This window comes from Aedes aegypti, chromosome 3 (assembly GCF_002204515.2).
Source record: "Aedes aegypti strain LVP_AGWG chromosome 3, AaegL5.0 Primary Assembly, whole genome shotgun sequence".
NCBI classification, from domain to species: Eukaryota; Metazoa; Arthropoda; class Insecta; order Diptera; family Culicidae; genus Aedes; species Aedes aegypti.
In genome coordinates, this window is record NC_035109.1 from 210,874,262 (window position 1) to 210,897,274 (window position 23,013).

General features: G+C 38.3%; 1 protein-coding gene across 1 annotated transcript in view; it reads left to right on the forward strand.

The window, feature by feature from the left end:
* Positions 1–11,872: 11,872 nt before the first annotated feature.
* The window catches only part of LOC5572131, a 32,792-nt gene continuing 21,651 nt past the window's right edge, over positions 11,873–23,013 (forward strand). The window contains exon 1 of the mRNA XM_001660162.3: positions 11,873–12,170. Within this exon, the coding sequence (XP_001660212.2) occupies positions 11,890–12,170 (281 nt within the window). The 5' untranslated portion in view covers positions 11,873–11,889. The remainder of the gene's footprint in view (positions 12,171–23,013) is intronic.

Genomic DNA, 23,013 nt, shown 5'->3' on the forward strand with positions numbered 1-23,013 from the left:
TTCTGCTTCCTCCTGCGTCACATCTATTACCGTTAGGACTACGTCATCGGCGAATGCGTCAACTTTTTTCAACTATAACAATACCAAAGATTCATGCCTCACAACAGTTCTGCAAATGATATAAGTAAGGATGGTTCTTCTTTCTCTTGGCAATAGATCCTCGCTGGGACAGAGCCTGCTTCTCGGCAGCAGTTATTGACTAAGAGCTTTCTTTGCCAAAGATGCCATTTTCACATTCGTATATCGTGTGACAGGTACGATGATATTTTTATGCACAGTGATGTCAAAGAAATTTCCAATACGAAAAGATCCAGGACTGACCTGGAATCGAACCCAGACACCTTCAGCATGGCTTTGCTTTGTAGCCATAGACTCTAACATAATATATTGACAAATAAAAATACGTCGGCTCCACCATCAATAGAATATCCAAGTTTGGAAGCCGAATTGAATAACAAAATTGCTGAAGTGTCAGGATGGCGCCTACTTGGAAACAGAAATGTTTGGAAAGCCGATTGGACGCAATATGACGTGCGCAAAAGCTTTTACAAAAGGCAGCAACATATGGCCGATAAAGCGAAAAAACGTAGAAAGCGGAGAATCAGGAACGCTATCAAAAATTGTAATAAGAACAACATTAACAACAACGACGTGAACATTAATCACCATTGCCATAATAATGTCCCATCCAAAATTCATCACAAAGTAAGCAAACAGCAGAATAAGAATCACGGAAATTTCGCCTTCAACAATAGCCAGGAAAGGAGTCATCAACTTCCTCCTGACAGAGAGCTTCTTGCAGCAGCGAAACATCATTTCTCAAGACCGCCAACAAATTATCGACCAACCATGCAGTTTAAAAGAGGAGAAATTTTAAACCCATATCCGGCGAGGGAGGCGCCTCGGCAGTCCGTTGCAGTACCACCCCCGAACTGGACGACGGAAGGATCTTCAACTGGTGGATCTTATGAAGCATGTGGTGCATGCCGGCATTCGTGTTTTCTACGGAATTGACGGACCCCTCAGAGGCAGAAAATAATTCAATTCAACCCGGTGAAGCTAATCAGCACGGTTCTCCGATATTACCCGGAAAACCATTACCCGGAATGCTATTTACCGGAATACCATTACCCGGAATGAACCATTTACAAACCATTACCCGGAAGGAACATTTACCGGAAAAAAAACTCTTATTTCATATGTATTCCTTTGTTTCAAATGTAATATTCTATTTCATTGATAAAAATCTTTAATGCTAAATATATTTATTTGTTTTGTAATATTAGAGCTAGTGCTAGAAGATGATCCGCCATCGTAACATCACGACTTGACCGAATAGCATGTTTAAGTTTCTCTTCTTTTTGCTGTAGTTTCTTCGTCCGACGATTGTTGATTGGTTCATCGCCTTGCAAGTACCTCAGAAACTCCGCAGATGTCGATTGTTCTTCCTCCTTAAACGCCTTTAAGACAGCATAGAATTTCAGTTCACTTCCGCCCTTCAAGAGTGAATTAAATTTATTGTGGTATCCCTCAATGGCATTCGTAGTACGTGGGATGTCTTTAACTAGATTGTTTCGCATCGACCAAAATTTTGGAGGAAACCGTGGTACTCCTCGCCGACCATTTGCTTTTATTTTTCCCAGCACATAATTTTTCTCGACATAATCGAGAAATGGCTGCATTGATTGAGGTGCATATGCTCGAATAGCTGCTAAACCTTCTGGAACATGTTTGGGTTTCAAAAAATGCCAAGGCTTCAGTTTGTTTGAATGTAAGTTGCATTCGAATACTCTTACAATATTTTCCATTCAAACCCAGCTTTTGCATACGCCGCCACCAGCTTTTAGTGAGGTGAAAAAAGCAGCCATACTGAGCGGCATATGGGAAAACTTTGCTCACGGCATTAATTTCAGCTTTTTCAAAATCAGTTAGCACAACTCGTGGGTCAAGTGTAATGCCGTTCTCGATCGCAACTTTTTTCACCAATTTCAAAGCCTTCTTATATGTTGACTCCGCTTTGTTGGGAAGCAACATATGGAAGAAAGGCAAAAATTTTCGAGCAGCTCCAGTTCCCACAGAAGCATGGATGGTGCAAACCTGCCGAAAGCCCTTGGGGGTTGAAGAAAATGTTCCATCGAGAATTAGAATATGCGCTTGGCTAAGTCTGCTCAAATTTGCAATTGTGGAAAAAACCATGATTCACCCTCCCTGATATTCCACATTCTTCAACAAAAAGTGTTGGTCATCGAAGGTTTTAGTGAATTGACCATCCAGTTTATCGAAATTCGTAGGATCGTTAGGGAGAACAGCGGAGCTTCTTTGTCGCTGACAAATTCGCCGCTGAGCCGTTTTTGAATAAGTTGTTTGAACCTGGAACATAATTATTTATGAGGTTATGGAAACCGCAAACTAACACATAACCAATGGGATTACCTCAACAGGAAAATGAGCTGCAGTACGACGAATTATTTTTTCTGGTTTTTCTTCGCCTTCTGATGCTTTCCTTTTCAGCGCCTCCCTGTAACGGCTTGTTTCCAGTCTCAGAGGATCTGGAAAATGATTATGTTCTCTTGTTCCAATTACCATGTGGGTTCCATTAATTACTTCTGTTCGCGCTCTTCCTCTGCATCTTTCTACGCCATCTTGATTGCGTCGCTTCTCACATTCCCAATACCAATAGTTTTCCACCTAACGACAACGTGCTCATGAGTTTCTCAAATTTTCAATTATATTTTCGAAAAGATACCTGATTATCCTTGTGATACACAAATCCGCGATAGAGTAGTTTAAATCTATTCCGACTAGTTTTAATCAATTCGCCCACATTATTATCCATTTCTACACCATCACTGCCACATTCATCCAAACTGAAAAATTGATCTTCACCTTCAGCCATTTCAACTGCTCGCTTCAACTGACTAATGAACAATGGCATACTCAGCACGAGCTGTAGGTTATTATTGTGGATCTATTGCCGTATGTCTATTGTTCTGTGATGCTATTGTTGGTTTTTATATTGTGAGTTACTTTTGAGATCCCATGGTTTTCTGATCATATTGCGAATAATCGATAGCTTGTAATGAGATACTACAAGTTAGTCTACTACACTCAAGAAAATGTATTCTTTTTAGTATAAGATCAGTTTGGCATGGACTGGTTAAATATTGGCAAAGCATAGGGAATTCACCCTTCTTCTAAAAATCTGCTGTTCTTTTTAGTTTCATTTTACGCCAGCACATTGGGTGCCGGTGCCAATAATGGATTACCTAAGCAATAAATAATCATAGCTTAATAACGAAAAGCACAGATCTTAAATCATGGCATTAACAGATAGATTTCAACCTCTACTATATGGGGAAAAAATAGAAAAAGAGTGATAAAATTATTTTTTGAGCATGAGCCACTATTAGTACACGTGTTCCAGTAGTTGCGCAAGTGCTCCAGTAGTAGGCGTTCGGGAATGGTTCAAGGAATTTGAAACCAAACAGTTGATTTTTTCATAGGTTTAACATTTTTCTCACAAAGCAGCAACTGAAATCTTTCGAATGTAGCATAACGATCATCTCTGTGTGCTCTTAATTTTTATATATCTATTTTTAACTACTGGTGCAAAAGACCTTTTTTTTTTGGTGAAAACCTAATAAAAAGCTGAAATTTGGCAAATCGACTACTAGAGGCGATCCATCCAGCGCATGTCGTTTTCATCGAAAACTATACGTTTTATTCCATAGTCCATTTTACTGGTACTTTACAACCATTGGTACCGGTACCCCAATTGGCCTCAAAAGGAACTCCCCAGTTGGGTTTGATTTTTCAATCTAAGACTTACAATTTCCGGTAAATGGTGCATTCCGGTAAATGGTACATTCCGGTAAAAAAAAATTCCGGTAAATGGTCTTCCGGTAAATTGTATTCCGGGTAATGGTCTTCCGGGTAATGGTATAGAATCATCAGCACTTGGTAACAAATAATAATGACAATTCACCATATGGTTTAACAGACTTAAATAACGAACTACCAATAATTTCTTCTGAAACACAGCCAACTGAAATTTTAATCTATTGTCAGAACTTTAATCGCATGAATAGTGCTTTTAAAATTAATGAAATTCATAAAAATATATTAAGTTCATCGTACTCAATTATTTTGGGAACAGAAACAAGTTGGAATGATGATGTGAAAAGTGAAGAAATTTTTGGTAGCAATTACAACGTATTTCACAATGATCGTGACTTACTTTTGACACAAAGAAGATCGGGCGGAGGAGTCGTCGTTGCAATGTCATCAAATTTCAGTTCTGAAATCATTGATTCACCTAAATTTAAAGAATTTGAGCATGTGTGGGTTAAATCAAATATTGGTAATGAAACTCATATTTTTGTATCAGTTTACTTTCCCCCAGATCAGGCTTGTAAGTCAACATACGAGAGTTTTTTCCTGATAGCAGAAGAAATCATAACTCAACTTCCTCCCGAAAACAAGGTACATATTTATGGCGATTTCAATCAACGTAATGCAGATTTCATTCCTGATTTTGAAAACGAGAATATTCTACTCCCTGTTGTTGGCGATAACGAAACTTTGCAATTTATTTTTGACAAAACTGCATCCTTAGGCCTTAATCAAATAAATCACGTAAAAAATAAACAAAACTGTTACCTAGATTTTTTATTGACAAATATGCATGAAGATTTCTGTGTAAGTGAGTTAATTTCACCATTATGGAAAAATGAAGCGTTTCACTCGGCAATAGAATATTCTATGTTTATGTATATTTATCATACTCCTCACGAATATGTGTATGTGAATATTTTCGATTATAGTAGAGCCAATTATACTAATATTAGATTAAAATTAGATAACGCAAATTGGCAATCTGTTTTGAGAAATCAAAATAATATTGAATGTGCAATAGATATATTTTAGAATTTATTGTGGGAAACCATTAGGGAGGAAGTACCTGTTAAGAAGAGACGAAGGAATCACAACTCAAAAAATCCAATTTGGTACAACAAGCAAATCATAAATTTGAAAAATCGAAAACAAAAAGCTCACAAAGTTTACAGAAGATATAAAAAAAACAGACGATTTAGAAAAATATTTGGTTATTTGCGACCAACTCAATTTAGCCATTTCTACAGCACTTACCGAGTACAACATAAAAACTGAAAATGTAATAAAGTCATGTCCAAAGAATTTTTTCAGTTACGTTAAAACTAAACTCAAATCGTGCAACTTTCTATCAACAATGACTTTGGATGAAAAAGTAGGAAATAATTCTGAAGATATATGCAATCTTTTCGCAAAATTTTTTCAAGAAAATTATACAACATTTTCGGAAAACGATCGAGATTATTCTTACTTTTCACATTTTGCTGACAATCCGAGTGATGTTGGCGTTAATTCTATAAATGTTCAAGACATTTTGTTTGGTCTTAAAAATTTGGACGCCACTAAAGGATCAGGGCCAGATGAAATTCCACCCGGATTCATAAAAAACTTAGCAACTGAACTCACAACTCCATTATTTTGGTTATTCAATATTTCTCTTCAAACTGGCCAATTTCCAAAGGTATGGAAAAAATCATTCCTCATACCAATATATAAATCTGGTAAGAAATCGGACATTCGAAATTATCGCGGTATTGCTATTATGTCATGTATTCCAAAACTTTTCGAGTCAATTGTAAACAAAAATATGTTTGCCCAAATAAAAAATCGTATAACAAACGCTCAACACGGCTTTTTTAAAGGTCGCTCGACCACTACGAACCTTCTGGAATTTGTAAGTTACTCACTGAGTGCAATGGATAAAGGTTACTTCGTAGAAGCTCTTTACACTGACTTTAGTAAAGCATTTGATAAACTGGACATTCCAATGTTGACTTTCAAGCTTGAAAAAATGGGAATCGAAATGAGTCTCCTTAAGTGGATCAAGTCCTATTTAAACGACCGTCAGCAAATAGTAAAATTCAATGGGAAAAGATCAAATCCAATACATGTTACACCTGGAGTACCTCAAGGCTCAAACTTAGGCCCTCTTCTTTTTATTTTATATGTTAATGACGTTTCTTATATTCTAAACAAACTGAGGGTCCTTATATATGCTGACGACATGAAGCTATTTTTAGAAATAAAGAATGATGACGATCATAATGTTTTTAAGAATGAGATACAAATTTTCTACACGTGGTGCTGCAAAAGTTTATTGGAATTGAATGTAAAGAAATGTAACCTCATAAGTTATAGCAGAAAACGAACCACACCAAATATGTCTATTGTTTTAGGAAACGAACATGTAAATAAATGTGATAAAATAAGAGACTTAGGAGTTATCTTAGACTCAAAACTATCATTTGTAGATCACTATAATGCAATAATTCATAGAGCAGGAAATATGCTCAATTTCATAAAACGATTTGGCCAACACTTTCGTGATCCTTACACATTAAAAATACTTTATGTTGCATATGTAACATCAATATTAGAATATTGTAGTATTGTTTGGTCACCTTACACAAAAAAACATGAAGAACGCATAGAATCGATACAAAAGCAGTTTTTATTATACGCACTACGTAATTTTGGCTGGTCAGTACTTCCTCTACCATCATATGAATCACGATGCATGCTTATCAATATGAAATCACTGAAAGTGCGTCGTGATTATGCTATGGTTTCTTTTGTTAACGATATTGTTTCACAGCGCATTGATTCTGCTGATATACTTTCAAAACTGAATTTTTATACTCCAACTCGTCACTTGTGCAATCGTTACTTGTTTACAGTAGGTCATCATCGCACTAATTACGCTAAATTTAGTCCGTTGAATCAGATGATGACTATATATAATCATCATTGTGAAATGATTGATGTTAACAAGTCTCGAACAAAACTGAAAAAATACTTTTTTGATATACAAAACAATAGTAACTAAGGAATGTATTATGAATCGAGTATACTCAACAAATTTATAATATATAAACACATAGACATTAAGAACACAATGTAATTTAGAATGGTCTACAAAATGCTTGACGTCAAAATAAATAAATAAATAAATAAATAAATAACCACTCGGCTAAGGAAGGCCCCAAGTAAGGATGATGTTTTTATTTTAAATGGCATCGCCGAAAACGATTATGTCATTAAAATTTTTATAAGTATGTACAACAATTCAGCAAAATTACCAAACTGGTATAAAAAAGCAGAATTTTCTGAGCAAATTACCTACCCTTAGACGTATTCCAAAATTCGTGGAGTTTTTATTTTAAAATAACTCAAAACATAAATAACTAGTCTTTTGGCCTTCATATTCGGTGTCAGTGCCACGGAGTAGTGTTTGATCGATCTGATCTGTTGCATTCTCCTTTGTGGGCGAGCGGTGGAATCCGGAACAATTCTTTCCGGTACTACGTCCCAACTGGGACAGAGCCTGCTTCTCAGCATTGTGTTATTATGTGCACTTCCACAGTTACTAATTGAGAGCTTTCTTTGCCGATTGACCATTTTTGCAAGTGAATATCAAGTGTGGCAGGTACGAATATGCCCTGGGAATCGAGATAATTTCCAACCCTAAAAGAACCTCGACCAGTGGGATTCGAACCCACCACCCTCAGCGAGGTCTTGCTGAATAGCTGCGCGATTACCGCTACGACTATTTGATCCCCCCAGATTTTAGGATAACCCAGACAACCAGAAATCGCATGAAAGTGCACGTTATAAGTGAAATTTTGCACATATAAAGCCTCCAGGTGATTTTGTTATACGTACATTTTGGTTGTCTGGGAAGTGGACTAGTGGTCACTTAGGAAAAGCTATGAGTGCCAGAACTTGTTTTAGAAATTCAAAACTTGCTACATTTTAATTTTTAAATGAAACTTAGAAATATAAAAAAACGATTAATGATACCCCGGAGGCCCAGTTAGCCGTAGCGGTAAACGCGCAGCTACTCAGCAAGACCAAGCTGAGGGTCGTGGGTTCGAATCCCACCGGTCGAGGATCTTTTCGGGTTGGAAATTTTCTCGACCTCCCAGGGCATAGAGTATCTTCACATGATACACGCATGCAAAATTGGTCATTGGCATAGTAAGCTCTCAGTTAATAACTGTGGAAGTGCTCATAAGAACACTAAGCTGAGCAGCAGGCTCTGTCCCAGTGGGGGCAGGGACAGGTGTGGCAGGTACGAAGATACTCTATGCCCTGGGAATTCGAGAAAATTTCCAACCCGAAAAGATCCTCGACCGGTGGGATTCGAACCCAGGACCCTCAGCTTGGTCATGCTGAATAGCTGCGCGTTTACCGCTACGGCTATCTGGGCCCCCAACAATGTAATGCATTTGCTACTGCGATATAGCAGTTTTTCCATAGAGGGGGCGTGTCATATCTTTTCACCTTAATTGGTACCGCATAGATGGGGACGCATACTGCCGTGAATCGCAAGTCAGTCTGCATTTTCATCAAAATTGAGCTGAGTTCAGTTTTCAACATATATTCCAATGCTCTTTCAGCTGCACTAATGAGATAATATGATTTATTCAGAAAAATTAGGGAAAACAGCAAGTTCTATTGTCCAATAGTGAAATGTAATTGCATATCAGTCCCACTACAGATATCTGCACCGTGTTACACAAAAATAAACAGTGTTTTGATCATTTTTATATTTTTCTCGGGAAGATATCGTAGTGTAAAGCAAATTGTGGATGCTTCATCAAGATTTGAGCATGTTCCAATCCTCTGGAACTTTTTGAATATTCGTATGTAAAACGAATTTGGAAACTTCACAGCCCATTTTCTCAATGCCTATTTTTTACAGATGGGACTGACTTGCGGTTCAAGGCGGCATAGCTTATGGAATATTAGGATAAGCGTTCCCTTAGTTGTGGGTGTTCCTATAGTTGCGGTAGTGTCGTTTTCACTGATTTTATTACAATAGCCACAGAACCGACACTGCCAATCGACGTATTGGCTTGTTTATACACGGAATAGTTGAAAAGAGCGTTCAAATTGTTTTAAAACTGATGAAATATCACTAAAATTACTAAAACTGTTCTTACTTTACCAATAGTTGCGGTAAAGTGTTCCTATAGTGGAGGATCCCATAAGAAAACAACGGATACCGCAACTACAGGAACACAAAATAAAAATATACCATAACTAAAGGAATAGTATACCAATAGTGGAGGTATTATTTTTCACTGACATGCCGTGGATTACTGCGATGAAATATTTTTTCTCATTAAGTCAATGGTCGTTCTTCCCGTTATACCATTAACGTGTACATTAATTACGTTTTTTGAATTTAGGCGGTTGAATGAAGTTCAATCGTACTTAGTATCTCCACTATTGGTACATCTACCCTAGTTAATTAGTTATAACACGGTACCTTTTGGCAACAATTACAATTCTAATAAATCTTCGAACTGTTTAGTAGAACACTTAAAAATAAATTAAAACCCGAATTTGATACTATGCCATTTTGTTTTCTAGAGCGATTCGCCTAATGTCGAACGGCTAAAAACCTCGCCTATTGTTGAACAGTCTGTGTATTCCTTATGATGTGATCAACAATTAGTGATTAGTGATTAGCGATAGTATTTTTTTCATATCCAGTTTTCAACATTGAACAGAGAAAAAATAACAAATTTAATTGGGAGTCGTGGGATCGAAGCCCACCAGAACGATTCTATTATTTTTCACAATCTTACATCTCAATTTGTCCAAATTGACTTTTGTGTCTACGACCTTCAGGTATTTTCAAAACACCGTCGGCTGGTTAAGCCGTAATAGACATGACAACCCTAATTGAACAAATTTAACTTAATTTAATCCAAGATGGAATCTAAATCTAAAAGGAACCTTAGATACGGTATTTTAGTTTATCAACAAATTCCAAAGAATTCAGACTTGATTCTGGGCAAAATCATTGCAGGAAATGAGAAAACACTCTGAGAATAGAACCATTCCAAATTATTGGAATATTTTTAACATAATCTTGAGACGTTTATCAACAGTGTCATGAGAAGATTATGAACCAAATCATGAGATGGCAAGACTCCGATTGAAGTATTGAGAAAATTTCTACTTTTTTATTATAATTTCTTCCAACATTTTATCAGGAATTCTACCATAGGTAAATTAGTGAATTCTATAAATTTCGATCAGAAATCAAATAGTTGTAGCTATTTTTAGTGCGAATAGAATTATGTTGGCATGGCAATAATATCTTTCGTAAATTTGAACATATATCAGGTAAGAATAAAAACAATGTTCAGTGAAGATATTGACTAGAATCCTGTGTGGATCATGTAAAGATCTCCTTCAATATCTTCTTGGTCCATGGAAAAAATCGGCCAGTAAACGGAGGTTGGTATTAAATGTCCACATGATCTAAATGAATAACATCTAATTGTTCATTTTTCAAGTACAAATTCCATCGCTTTGGAATATCTCCACAATTCGGGATATTTTCCGGAACGCTTGGTGATGCAGGACAGGTTTTTCAAATCCGGGACGTCCTACATGGAAATCATCAAGACTGTCCTACATGGATGAAATTTGTTGTTGATCGGCGATAGCTGTCCGAAAGTTCAATAGCACTGCGGAACACGTTTTTGTCTCCAGCATCATAATACCTCTATTTACTCAATTAAGGCTTGCTGAATCCATTGCCGTTTACAGAAATATCATAGCACGTCTAGTTTTTGAGATATTGGTTGTTGAAAATGCAAAAATTGACTATTTCCGCCAACTTGCATGCAAGTTTGCCAGCTTGTAAGGCAATTTATTTGCATAATTTGCCACAGAATTCAAACTTTATGTGTATAACAATACTTATCATCAAAGTTTATAATATTTTTGGTGCGGAAAAGTTATTTTTTGACGGTTTAGAAAAGTATTGTATTTTGCCATATAAGAGAAACGAAGAATTTTGTATGGAGACTGCAAGCATGTTGAAAAAGATCGGTTTAATCTAAATTTGATCGTGAAATTTCAACCAAAATATATCTAAAACGAAAGTTTGAGTCCTCTTTTGCATGCTTGGTGGATAAGATCACACAAAAGTTTGATAAAATATGCTTCAAATTTTAGGTAAACATCAATAAAACCAATGTTTTATACAACTTTGGCGACCTGTAGCTAAAAATTGTGACGTGCTGGAAAATTTCTGTAAATGGCATCAGATTCAGCAACCCCAAATCTACTAGAGACACATAATTTGATCCTTGAGACACGCAAAAATGTCATTTTTGTTGCGCTGTGTGGTCCATCTACACTACACATAGCACAAGTGTACGATAAGCATTTTAGCTCATTGTTTTCTATTATAATCTTGCCTTTGGATGTAATTTACTTTAAAAATAATTGCGTCAACTGAATTTGGACTGCTATTGTTGAATATAATTATTATGGAGGCATTGGGATAAACAAACGGGGTAACTTACTTACCGTGCGGGATCGAAATCCATACATCTAAAAAAATAATCTAAATCCGTACACATCATACAAAACGCCTACTATTTGTCTAAAGTGTACGGACTTTGATCTTGTATAGATTTCGATCCACCACTATATTTGATGGATTTGATGGTCTTGTATTTTGATATTGTAATCCGATTGAATGAACATGATCCACTCTATAATTTAACAATTTTTATCCTTGCAATTACTGTGATTGCCTGTGGGCACAAGACACAACAAATGCTCTTATTCGTGTTCCCCTGATTCTATCATCAGCAACAGTAGTGTTATCTATCCATCGCGCAAGGGCCCCTCTCTCGAATCTAGTCCACTATGGTACAATCGTTACAAATTCTGTGGCAATTCAATTTGGCAGTGCTGCACCTGATGGAATCGTTGTTTGGTTTGCGTTGTGTGCGGTTCGACCGAATGAAATTTTCAATATGTTCCAAGTGTTCTTCGTTTGCTTTCATCAAGTGGCTCTGGCTTTTGGCAGTCGTGTTGGCTTTATGCCTATCGTCATATGCATTCTACTTCTGGTACTGTAACGAACCGGTAGCTGGCAAATATTTAAAGCAATGGATATCCATTATCATCGTGTGGTTTCTGAATCTTTTGGTTACGGCTGTGATCTATTGGCGACAGTTCATGTGCAATGAAAGGATTCAACAATTAAACCGCAATTTTATTCGGTTTGCTGAAGAACATATGTGAGTAAGAATCATCATGGATTCAGTGATTGAAATGGAAATGGAATTGGATAAATGTGGTTTCACTTTTACGAGACATCAATAATACATTGCTCACCACTTCTTAATTTTGTGCAATCTTATTTATCAAATAATGAACGATAAGGAGTTATCGAAAAGTAGTCGCAAACATTCAATACGATATATCTCAAAGCATGATTTATCTTTTTAAAAGCTTTTTTCACGCAAGGCTTCATCATGTCATCAAGTATGGAAGCAACTTAAAAAATATTGAATAAAATAAAACGAAATTACATTTTTCAAGTGTCTTCTGAAGATTCGATGATTTGTGTTAAACAAATTGTATATCAATCAAACAGGATGTAAAGCTCATTCTATCGGAACATATGTTTACTTCATACAGCACATAAAACGGATTTCAAACAAATAAATTATTGCTCTAAGATAGCTCAATTATTGGGATAAGGTCGGTTTTAGAAAGTCACTTTTATATATTCAACTTTGAAGCTCTGTCATATACAGTGGTAATTATATAGAATTCCATTTTTGCTTACGTTACTTCATAAAGATGTAAAGAAGCTTTTCCAATCAAAAACAATTTTGGATTCATTCCAATCATTCGTGGTATTAGCCATTGACATGTAGAAAGAAAAAATAAAAAACAAGTTCCTTAAAAATCGACTTTTTTAGATTTTTGTTTTTGCTCTCAAATGTTTGTTAATGTATTTTTCAATATATATTTTTCCACTATGCCATGAGAGTTGTGACACAGAATACATTAACATTCAACACATTTTTAAACAAATCATTTTTTTTTAGGTGTGCAAGATTTTCATCATTATTTGTTAGTAATTTGGAAAATTATCATACAAAATGCCTTTTTTTAAAACAATATTACCGCCTCATAACTTTTAAATACATTGTAAAGTATTTATGATAAAAAAAAATGTTTGTGGGTTCATTTGTAATATTTTTGAGAGTGTTTTAAATGTTTGCGACTAGTTTTCGATACACCCCACATACCAGTAATAGGTTGGATGACAAAACGTCGAGAAACAAAAAGAATGGTATACAAATTATGTCATTCTAAATTGGGATTTTTTCGATCACCCCCTTGTCACGCTTTTTGTATGACACTAATTATTGGCCATGAAAAATGTTTTGGGACATGATTTAGGGTGGATGACTCTGTTTTGGGCATAGTCACAACTTTCTGGTTCTCATAGGGCAAAATTCTAATTTAAATGCTGTTTTCCATACATTTTTTGGCTCTCAACTTTTCCAAAAAAAAGCTATTGTTTAGGCAAACTTAGGCTAGAAGAATCTTCTTCAGTCGTTACTTAGAATAGAAAGTGCGTTTCAGCAGGAAGCAGCGACTGACTCTTTTCGATGTTTTATCCCTTGCAATGTCAAAATTCAATTTTTCGTTTTTCGACAATTTGACCCTAAACCGTTTTGCATTATGCACAGCAAAAATCAGATCAATCTTCAGCATAAATAACAGCAATGATGAATATTTGCAGACTCAAACAAAATTGTATAGTTGAGCTAGTTTGAAAAACTTATTTTCATATGGGGACCTTCTATCTAGGTAACTATTCGAACAGAATCAGGCACTTGTTGACACGTGCTGACAATTCAATATGTATCAGATACGAAATCCATACCTGACCATCGCTACATCTCACTATGGACGATGAGGTTGCCAATAATCAAAAACATGACTTGGTCTGATAAGCTTTACATGTAAATCATTTTAAACACTTCTATTAACATATGTCTGGAGTATCAGAGCAAGATTTCCTAGTACGTCAAAGTTGATGTTTTTAAGAATAATAAAGAATTCAGTGCAAATACCAGGTCTATGTTGAATGGAATAGACTGTATAATCGTAATATTTTATACAGATCTTTTACACTGTTTGAAAGCTTACTCAAAAAGCTATAAACAAGTTACACCTTCAAAATCTGTTTACTAAGACCTTCAGAAGCTACAATGAAAATTTGAGCCGAATCCAACCCAGTAAACACAAACTCGTATACGATAGCGCATAAGAGTACAAATGTGGAGGCGATTTACGTACATGCACCATTAGGCTGCATGCAATATGAATGTATATCGCCTCCACATTTGTACTCTTATATCCTATTATGTACGATCGTGTGTTCACTGGGAAGTTTGTATATAGAAAAAAATGTAGCAAACCGGAAGTCTTTCCGTATAGGAACAAAACAAGTTATAGCTTGAGTTTAATTGTCCGCCCGTGGCTGCCACTACAGTATAGCCAGATCAGCTGCACTTACACAAGGAACCAACCAGATGACTATTAAGCATAAGCATTGACTTCGTAGTTGCTACTCCGTGATTGACAGGAATAATCAAAATTGCACAGGGAACCAACAGAGGTAGCTTGGCAGTAGCATACCATCTTCAATGTACAATGTCGAGGACTTCAAACATAGAAATGTCAATAGCAGCGCCGGCCATGTCCTTGCGGTCATCGAGGAATGGAAGGAATGTCAGTGTGACGTCCATGGCTACTAGAGACCGAATCCATCACTGCATCTCCATGGTTGTCATAGGAAGAAGTTTTGTTAGTGGGAGCAAGGCTACATGCTCAGGATTCACCTTGGTAAGTGACACGATTCATGTAGCCTCGAAAGTTATCTATCGGTACGTCGGCAATTTTAATGTCCAACTGTTCAAAAGTTTACGAGTGGCTCATTTTTTAACAGAAATAATGACTCATGCCGACACTTACAGTGACGAACTATCCATAGTTTCACTTTCTGCAGCCCTTGGCTAGCAAGACACATGAGCTGGAGAGTGTGCGAAAAGTATCGGGGGCAGATTCCAGCCAGTATATTGCGAAAGTCAGACAGACGTACGAAGGTGGAAAACAGCGGACTTCAAGAAGGACGTGTTTGTTGAAGCGCTTTGACTTGAACACATCACTTCGAACCACAGTGCAGACGAGTTAACGGCAGCACTAACTCGTGCGTGCGAAGTAACCATGCCGAGAGTTGGGAAACCAGCTAACGGTCGCCGTCAATCCTACTGGTGGAACTCGACCATTGCCGATCTACGTGGGAGCTGCCTACGAGCCAGAAGGAGGATGCAGCGGGCTTGCAACAACGCTGAAAGAGAGGAACGTAGCGCGAAATCAGGCTTAGCAAAAAAGCTTGTCTTCAAGAACTCTGCGACAAAGCAAACGCGAATCCATGGGGCGACGCGTACAGAGTAGCTGGCGAGATTAAAAGGACCAACCATGCCACCGGAAAAGTGCCCGGAGAGAATGAAGGTTATTATAGGTTCTAGCAGCACGATGCCACAACCTAGCCGCCCCCTCCTTACGGAGTGCAGGATGGCGAGTAACAAATGAGGAGTTGATTGGTGTGGCGCAAGCCTTGGACACAAAGAAGGCCCCAGGACCAGACGGAATCCCAAATCTGGCTCTGAAAACAGCGATCCTCGAGAACCCCGATATGTTCAGGACCACACTGCAGAACTGCATTGACGATGGCAGCTTTTCAGACTCCTGGAAGCGACAAAAGTTGGTGTTGCTACCAAAGCCGGGTAAACCTCTTGGCGAATCTTCAGCGTATAGGCCGATATGCTTGCTGGATACGTCCAGCAAACTGCTCGAGAGAGTAATCCAGAATAGGCTTACAAAGCATGCGGAGAACGAGAACGGGCTGTCGAATATGCAGTTCGGCTTCCGGAAAGGAAGGTCTACTGTGAACGCCATCCAAACTGTTGTGGAAACCATGGAAGCAGCTCAGAAGCAGAAAAGGAGAGGAAACCGTTATTGTGCGGTGATCACACTACACATGAAGAACGCTTTCAACTGCGCTAGCTGGAAAGCGTGTGGCTTGTTTATGTATGAGCACGACTTGGTAAATGCGTTTTACTTAAGCGTTTTTTATCAGTTTTAGATTGTTTTTAAATTGTTTTTTTGTTGATCGGTCAATTGTTTCGTGAGTTTTCTTTGACGATTTATTGGAGTTCATAGTGATAATAGTGTGTTTGCTGCTTAAAAGTAGTTTTAAAATAATTTATTGTGGTGTCAACAAAGTCAACTAGTATTGACTGCATCGGTGTTGCTTTATTACAACGACTCGTATGCAACATTTCATCGATCCATCCCGTGCTTAAAAGCTTCGACTGTGCCTGAGTTCAACTTGCTGCATATCCAAAGGCGTTTTCATTTTTCCATCGTACAGTGAAGATCCTTCGAACATTTCTGTTGCCGTAATAGCCACTACGTTGGTTCGGAATATGGCCTGCAACATTTGCCAAAAAGTCATTTCAGATGATGACGGAGTTACCTGCCGTGGTTTCTGTGGGAACTCTTATCATATGCTATGTGTTAGGTTGGACCTTTCGCATGAAGCATTGGAAGCTCACAGGAAAAACCTATTCTGGTTTTGCGACGGATGTGCCGATACGTTGTCTAATGACGGCATTCAAAAATTTGCTCATCACTGTAATCACGATATTGCACATGACAACGTTACTCTTCAATCACTTAAGGATGATATTTGTGGACTGAAAGAAGTCGTTAATGCACTTACGACCAAATTTGAATCCAAATCGCTCACTCCGTCCTTGCGTGCACCTCGGCGATGGATTGCTGACACATTACCGGTTCCGAATACGCCAAAACGAATACGCGACGATGGACCAATGAATCAGCCTAATGCAAAGCCATGTAATATCCGTGGAACTAAAACTGCATCCGAACTTGTTAAGACGGTTGCACCCCCCGAGGATCTGCTGTGGATTTATCTTTCGGCCTTCCATCCGAGCACTTCCGAAAATGACATCGTCAACCTCGTGAGAGAATGTATGGACAAAAAGCTGGCGATAGCTCACCACAAAACTGAAATGGTTATGATCAGCAATCGTAAGGTTATGCAGCAGACAAAAACCACGGTTGGTGATTGCATCATCGACTCGAAGCGAGAAGTTAAGCATCTGGGAGTGATGATTGATGATCGACTCTTAACTTCAACAAACATATCGACTATATCTGTGAAAAAGCAGCGAAGGCTAATGACTCTGCGATTAAAAGCAGCAAGAAGCGGCTGCTAGCGAGCGTCACAACATCGATCATCAGATATGCAGGTCCAGCATGGGTGACTGCACTGAAGACCGAAAGGAATTGATCGCGTCTGAGAATTTTTTGTCTGGACATGGTTGTTTCAGACAATATCTGCACAGATTCGGTCACACAAGTTCGTCATCTTATTCCGAATGCATCAACACGGAGGAAACTGCGGAACATATATTTTTTGCATGCCCGCGGTTCGGCCTGGAACGAGAGGAGATGAAAACCATTCTTGGTGACGATGTAAACGTTGACAATGTCATCCAACGGATGTGCTACGACGCGGATAAATGGAATGCGGTGAACAGGATAGTAACGCAGATAATGTCGGCACTACAGCGGTAATGGAGAGTAAAGCAGCGACATGAAGCGTAAAGATCAGTGCTTGGTTTCGGGTCGTCGGAGCGCCAACGAACCGGAAGCCATCCTCCAACCGGAATCGTCGAACTGACTTCAGCACTTGAATGCCAGCCTGACGAAGAAAGAAGAAGAAGAAGAAGAAGACGAAGAAATTAGTGCGGTATGGCCTTGGGTCGTCGGGGCGCCGATGAACCGAAAGTTATCCCCCAACCGGAATCGTCGGACCGACCTCGGCACCTGACTAGCCAGCCGACGAAAAATGAAGAGGAGCTTCGGGTATATAGGGCACCCACAGTGCGGTCGTCATCCCCAAATCGGAACTGTCGGACCACCTCTGCAACCCGGAGACGAGGACTGTTTTCCCCCACCGGAACTAGTGGACAACTTCCGTCGTCGGGGAGAGACAGGAGGACCAAAGAAAGCGAGACGGAGTCAGCCCAAGAAAGCAATAAAAAGAAGCGGAGAGCTTGAAGTATGGCGGCATTAAAAATTTGCCCCCGTCTCCCGAAGTAATACCACGAGGTAGTTCCAGGGGACACATAGGCTTCTTCCAAAAGCCGATGATATGTGGTGTGATTGAGTTTTTTCCCCTTTTTTCCTCTTTCACAAAAACTCAAGTGAACCGGAGTAGTTATAGAAGACATACGAATGAGAACCACAGAGCCAAATCCCAATCGGCGCCAAGACAGCCGTGGATGGTGAATGTTTCTAGCTATTGCTAGAAGTGCGAGAAATCTATAAAAAAATTATCCATAGTTTACTTAACAATTGAATATAAGCAACATTGCCACGATTCAAATTTGAATTTGCACAAGCATAAAACGAACTCACCAGTTGGTAATCCATGCACAACTGAAGTCTCAAATCTCAAACATCAACACGCAAAAGCTGGGAACCAAGAAAACATATTTCACTCCAGCGACGCGAAAAACGAATCCGCTTGCTTGAGCTTCACAAATTCCACTTCACAAACCAGATGACTACTTGAGACTAACAGACTCCATCAGTGTATAAGTGCTGATGATCTTCTATTTTTAGGCGATAATGGCGCCTGCCACGTCAGAATGTAGACCAATGCACATTAGGCCAGAGCGCTAAATTAGAAGGAAAACAATATTTTGACTATGAAGATGATTTTTTAGAACAAAAGTGTCTTCGGCAAAATTGTTACATATGATAAGGACTACATTTTGACATTAAGTGATATTAGGGTGGTCCAACAAAACACGGAAATATTTTTGCCAACTCTTTTGCGTTTCAAGTTAGCGCTTTGAAGCGTTTTAAAAAGTTGTTCTTTGTTTAATTTTGAACAACTTTGCCCGAGACGCCAACCTTGTAAGTCTACTGTAACCCTTGCTATAGAGTTTTCAATGTTGCAGGGTAGGGTGGTCCATGAAAAAATGATATGTTGCCTTTAACTTCTATATATCAAATTCTATCAAACTAGTTCTAGAACTAGTTGAAACGCTCATTTTGGTGAAATTATAAAGTGATTATGTTCATTCGCTTATAAGATATGACCATTTTTATTTGAAAAAATCTTGTTTTTCAAACGTCAGTATCCCAAAAAAGGGAGAAAACTGGGATGCAATTTGCGCAGGATCTGAAAGGTATAACTTAGAAGTACAAATGTTATACTGTATATCTGGAGGGTATTGGAGGATATACAGTATAATTTTGATGTAAAAACGAACATTTTTTACTGAAAATTCATGATTTCATTTAAAATATTGAACATTACGGCAAAGTTCTAGATATAGTTTGTTTGAAAACTGTGCAACCTTTACGTTAGACCTTTTAGCTCCTGCACAAATCGCATCCCCGTTTTTCCCCCTTTTCGAGATATTGACGTTTGAAAAATATGATTGCTTAGAATAAAAATGGTCATATCTCATAAACGAATGAATAGATTCACTAAATTCTTTTACTGAAATGCGCGTTTCAACTAGTTCTAAAGCTTTGTAGAAGTCGTAATTTTGATAGAATTTGGAATAAAAAAGTTATGGGAAAAATACCATTTTTTCATGGACCATTCTACCATGCATCATTGAAAACGCCATAACAAGGGTTACAGTCAGGCTCAGATTTGGGGGGGTGCCAAGGGGGCAAATGCCCCGGGCCCCGAGGAATCAAAATTGAAAAAAAAAAAACATTTTGGAATACCTTATAATAGTTTCTCATTTGACATTTGGACATATAAGTTCAAAGTCAACTTGCCAATATTTTCGTTATCTTGTTTTCATTACCTAATCTCATAGTATGGTTTGGTAAATTGTTATCCTTCAATATATTACAAAAAAAAAATCATGAATATTAAGCCAAAATCTTTGGAATTTTTCTCTAGTTACTTATCAAAAATATTTGAATTTAAAATCCGCTTAACGATTTTGCAGGATCCTCAAAAATATGGCTAAACCTCTAAAGCACTGATCAATTCAAAGAGTTTATCTGGTTCCTATGAGAACTTTAAAATTTAAACATATTTCAATTCTATCGGAAACATAAAGCGTAAGTGAAATTCTGTTGTGATTATTTTGAAATACTTTTCTATTTTTTAATCCGTAGTTAAAGAAGTTTTCTTTGAATTCAATTCAATTAGAATATAATTAATAGAATATACAATACAGCCAAGAATATAGTACATAAAGGCCGATTTTCATACAAAATTGGTCAAGTTTAGGGAACTGTATAACAGCTTCTAACAAACCGATTGCCCTGAAATTTGAACTACATCTCATTAATAACTTGAAAGTTGATTTATGAGTAACTAATCAAATCCCATTCATGAGTTTGGAAGCTATTAAAAAATACTGTTTTGAGAAAAATGCTAAAATTTTCAAATCGGAATATTTTTGAAATGTAAATATTTAGAAAAAAGGCATGCTTCTGCGAATTTGTTCAGTTAGATGAAGTGCAAAGCTTTGTAAAATGTTCTACTTATCCTAAATTGTTTGTTTTCAAAATATCTAAGCATCCAAATTTGGACATTTCTGTCAAAATGGGTGGATTTTAGGAACTAAGATACTTTTGCATAGAACTTGTTGATTAATTTGCAAATCTAATACAAAGTTTTTTTTTCCAACGTGCAGTTCAATTTTCAGGTTAATCGGCCTTGTGTACTGTATTCTGGCCAGTACTGTGAACACTTTTTTTTTCAGAGAATGCGGCAACCAGAGACAAACTGGAAACTTGTACTAAATAGAATCAGAAGGAGATTTAGAGAAAAACGGCTTTGAAGATTTTCAGCAATTTTGCATTCATTTTCATTTTTGTATGCAATTTATTAGCCAAAAAACGAGCCAATCTCCTAAGAATTATTATATTTTTCCCTTTGGATGGAAAAATCACCTCAAAACACTGTTGGAAAACCTAAAACAGCAAGGCGCACCCGTCAAAACGTGGAACGATACAAACAGAAACGAAGACAGCAAACCCATCTATTCCGGGATAAAAAGCACCGCCTGGAAAAGTTGGAGTGCGAAGAGATGGAGCAGCTGTATCGTTCTCAAGAAACACGTAAGTTCTACAAGAAACTCAATGCATCCCGCAAAGGCTTTGCGCCGCGAGCCGAAATGCGCCGGGATAAGCATGGTAGTATCTTGACGAACGAACGTGAGGTGATTGAAAGGTGGAAGCAGCTCTACGATGAACACCTAAATGGCGCAGAGGAGGAAGATCAAGACAGCAGGAGGAATGGCATCATCAGTACGGCGGACTCCCACAATAGGTGAAGTTAAGGATGCTATCAAACAGCTCTAGAACAACAAAGCAGCTGGAAAGGATGGTATTGGACCGAAACTTATTAAAATGGGGCACTTGTCTGCACCGATTGATAGCCAGGATCTAGGATATAGAACAACTACCGGAGGAGTGAAAGCGTATATTCCCAATATACAAAAAGGGTGACAAGTTAGAATTGAGAACTATCGAGCGATCTCCATTCTTAACGCAGCCTATAAAGTGCTTTCCCAGATCATCTTCCGCCGTCTATCGCCACTGACAAGCAGATTTGTGGGAAGTTATCAAGCTGGTTTTGTGAACGGGCGATTGACGACAGACCAAATCTTTATGCTGCGGCAGATCCTCCAAAAGTGTCGCGAATATCAAGTCTCCCTATTCATCGATTTCAAAGCGGCCTATGATGCCATCAACCGCGAAGAGCTATGGAAGATTTTGGTCGAGAATTATTTTCCCGGGAAACTGACTAGAGTGATCAAAGCAACGATGGATAGTGTACAGTGCTGTGTGAAGATATCGGGTGTATTATCGGACCCGTTTGAAACACGTGAAGGACTTCGACAACGCGATGGTCTTTCCAGCCTACTGTTCAATATTGCGCTAGAAGATGTTATGAAACAGGCGGTCTTCAATATGCGGGGCACCAGCCAGTTTATCTGCTTTGCTGACGACGTGGACATTGTCGGAAGAACGTTCGAGGTGGTTTTTGAACAGTACACCAGGCTGAAACGTGAAGCAGATCGGGTGGGATTGAAGGTAAATACGTCGAAGACGAAATATCTGCTGGCTGGAGGAACCGAGCGCGATTGAGCTCGCATTGGCAGACGTGTGACGATCGACGGGGATGAGTTCGAGGTGGTGGACGAATTCGTCTACCTCGGATCATTGATAACGTCGGATAACAACTGCAGCAGAAAAATTCGAAAACGTATCATTGCCGGAAGTCATGCTTACTACAAACTCTACAAGACCTTGCGGTCTGGCAAACTTCGCTTCCGTACTAAGTGTACCATGTACAAGACGCTGAGAAGACCGGTAGTCCTCTACGGGCATGAAACGTGGACAATGCTCGAAGAGAACCTGCAAGCGCTAGGAGTTTTTGAACGACGTGTGCTTAAAACGATCTTCGACGGAAAAGAATGAACCACGAGCTTGCGCAGCTCTACGGTGAACCTAGTATCCATAAAGTCGCCAAAGCTGGAAGGGTACGAGGGGCGGGACACGTTGTGAGAATGCCGGACAACAATCCCGCAAAAATGGTGCTCTCCTCGAATTCGGCTGGTACTAGACGAAGGGGTGCGCAACGAGCTAGGTAGTTTGTCCAAGTGGAGCAGAATCTTGAAGTGTGGGGCGATCGAGAAACTGGAAGTTAGCAGCCATGGACTGAGTTAGTTGGCGTAACATTGTGGTGCAGGTCACTTGAAGGACGTAGAGCCAGCAAAAGTAAGTAAGTAGAACACTCCAAAGCGCTAACATGAAACGCATAAATATTGGCAAAAATATTTCCATATATTATTGGACCACCCTAATGTCACTTAACGTCAAAATGTGGTCCTCATCATATGTAACAATTTTACCGAATACACTTTTGTTCTAAAAATCATCTTCATAGTCAACATATTTTTTCCTTCTTAT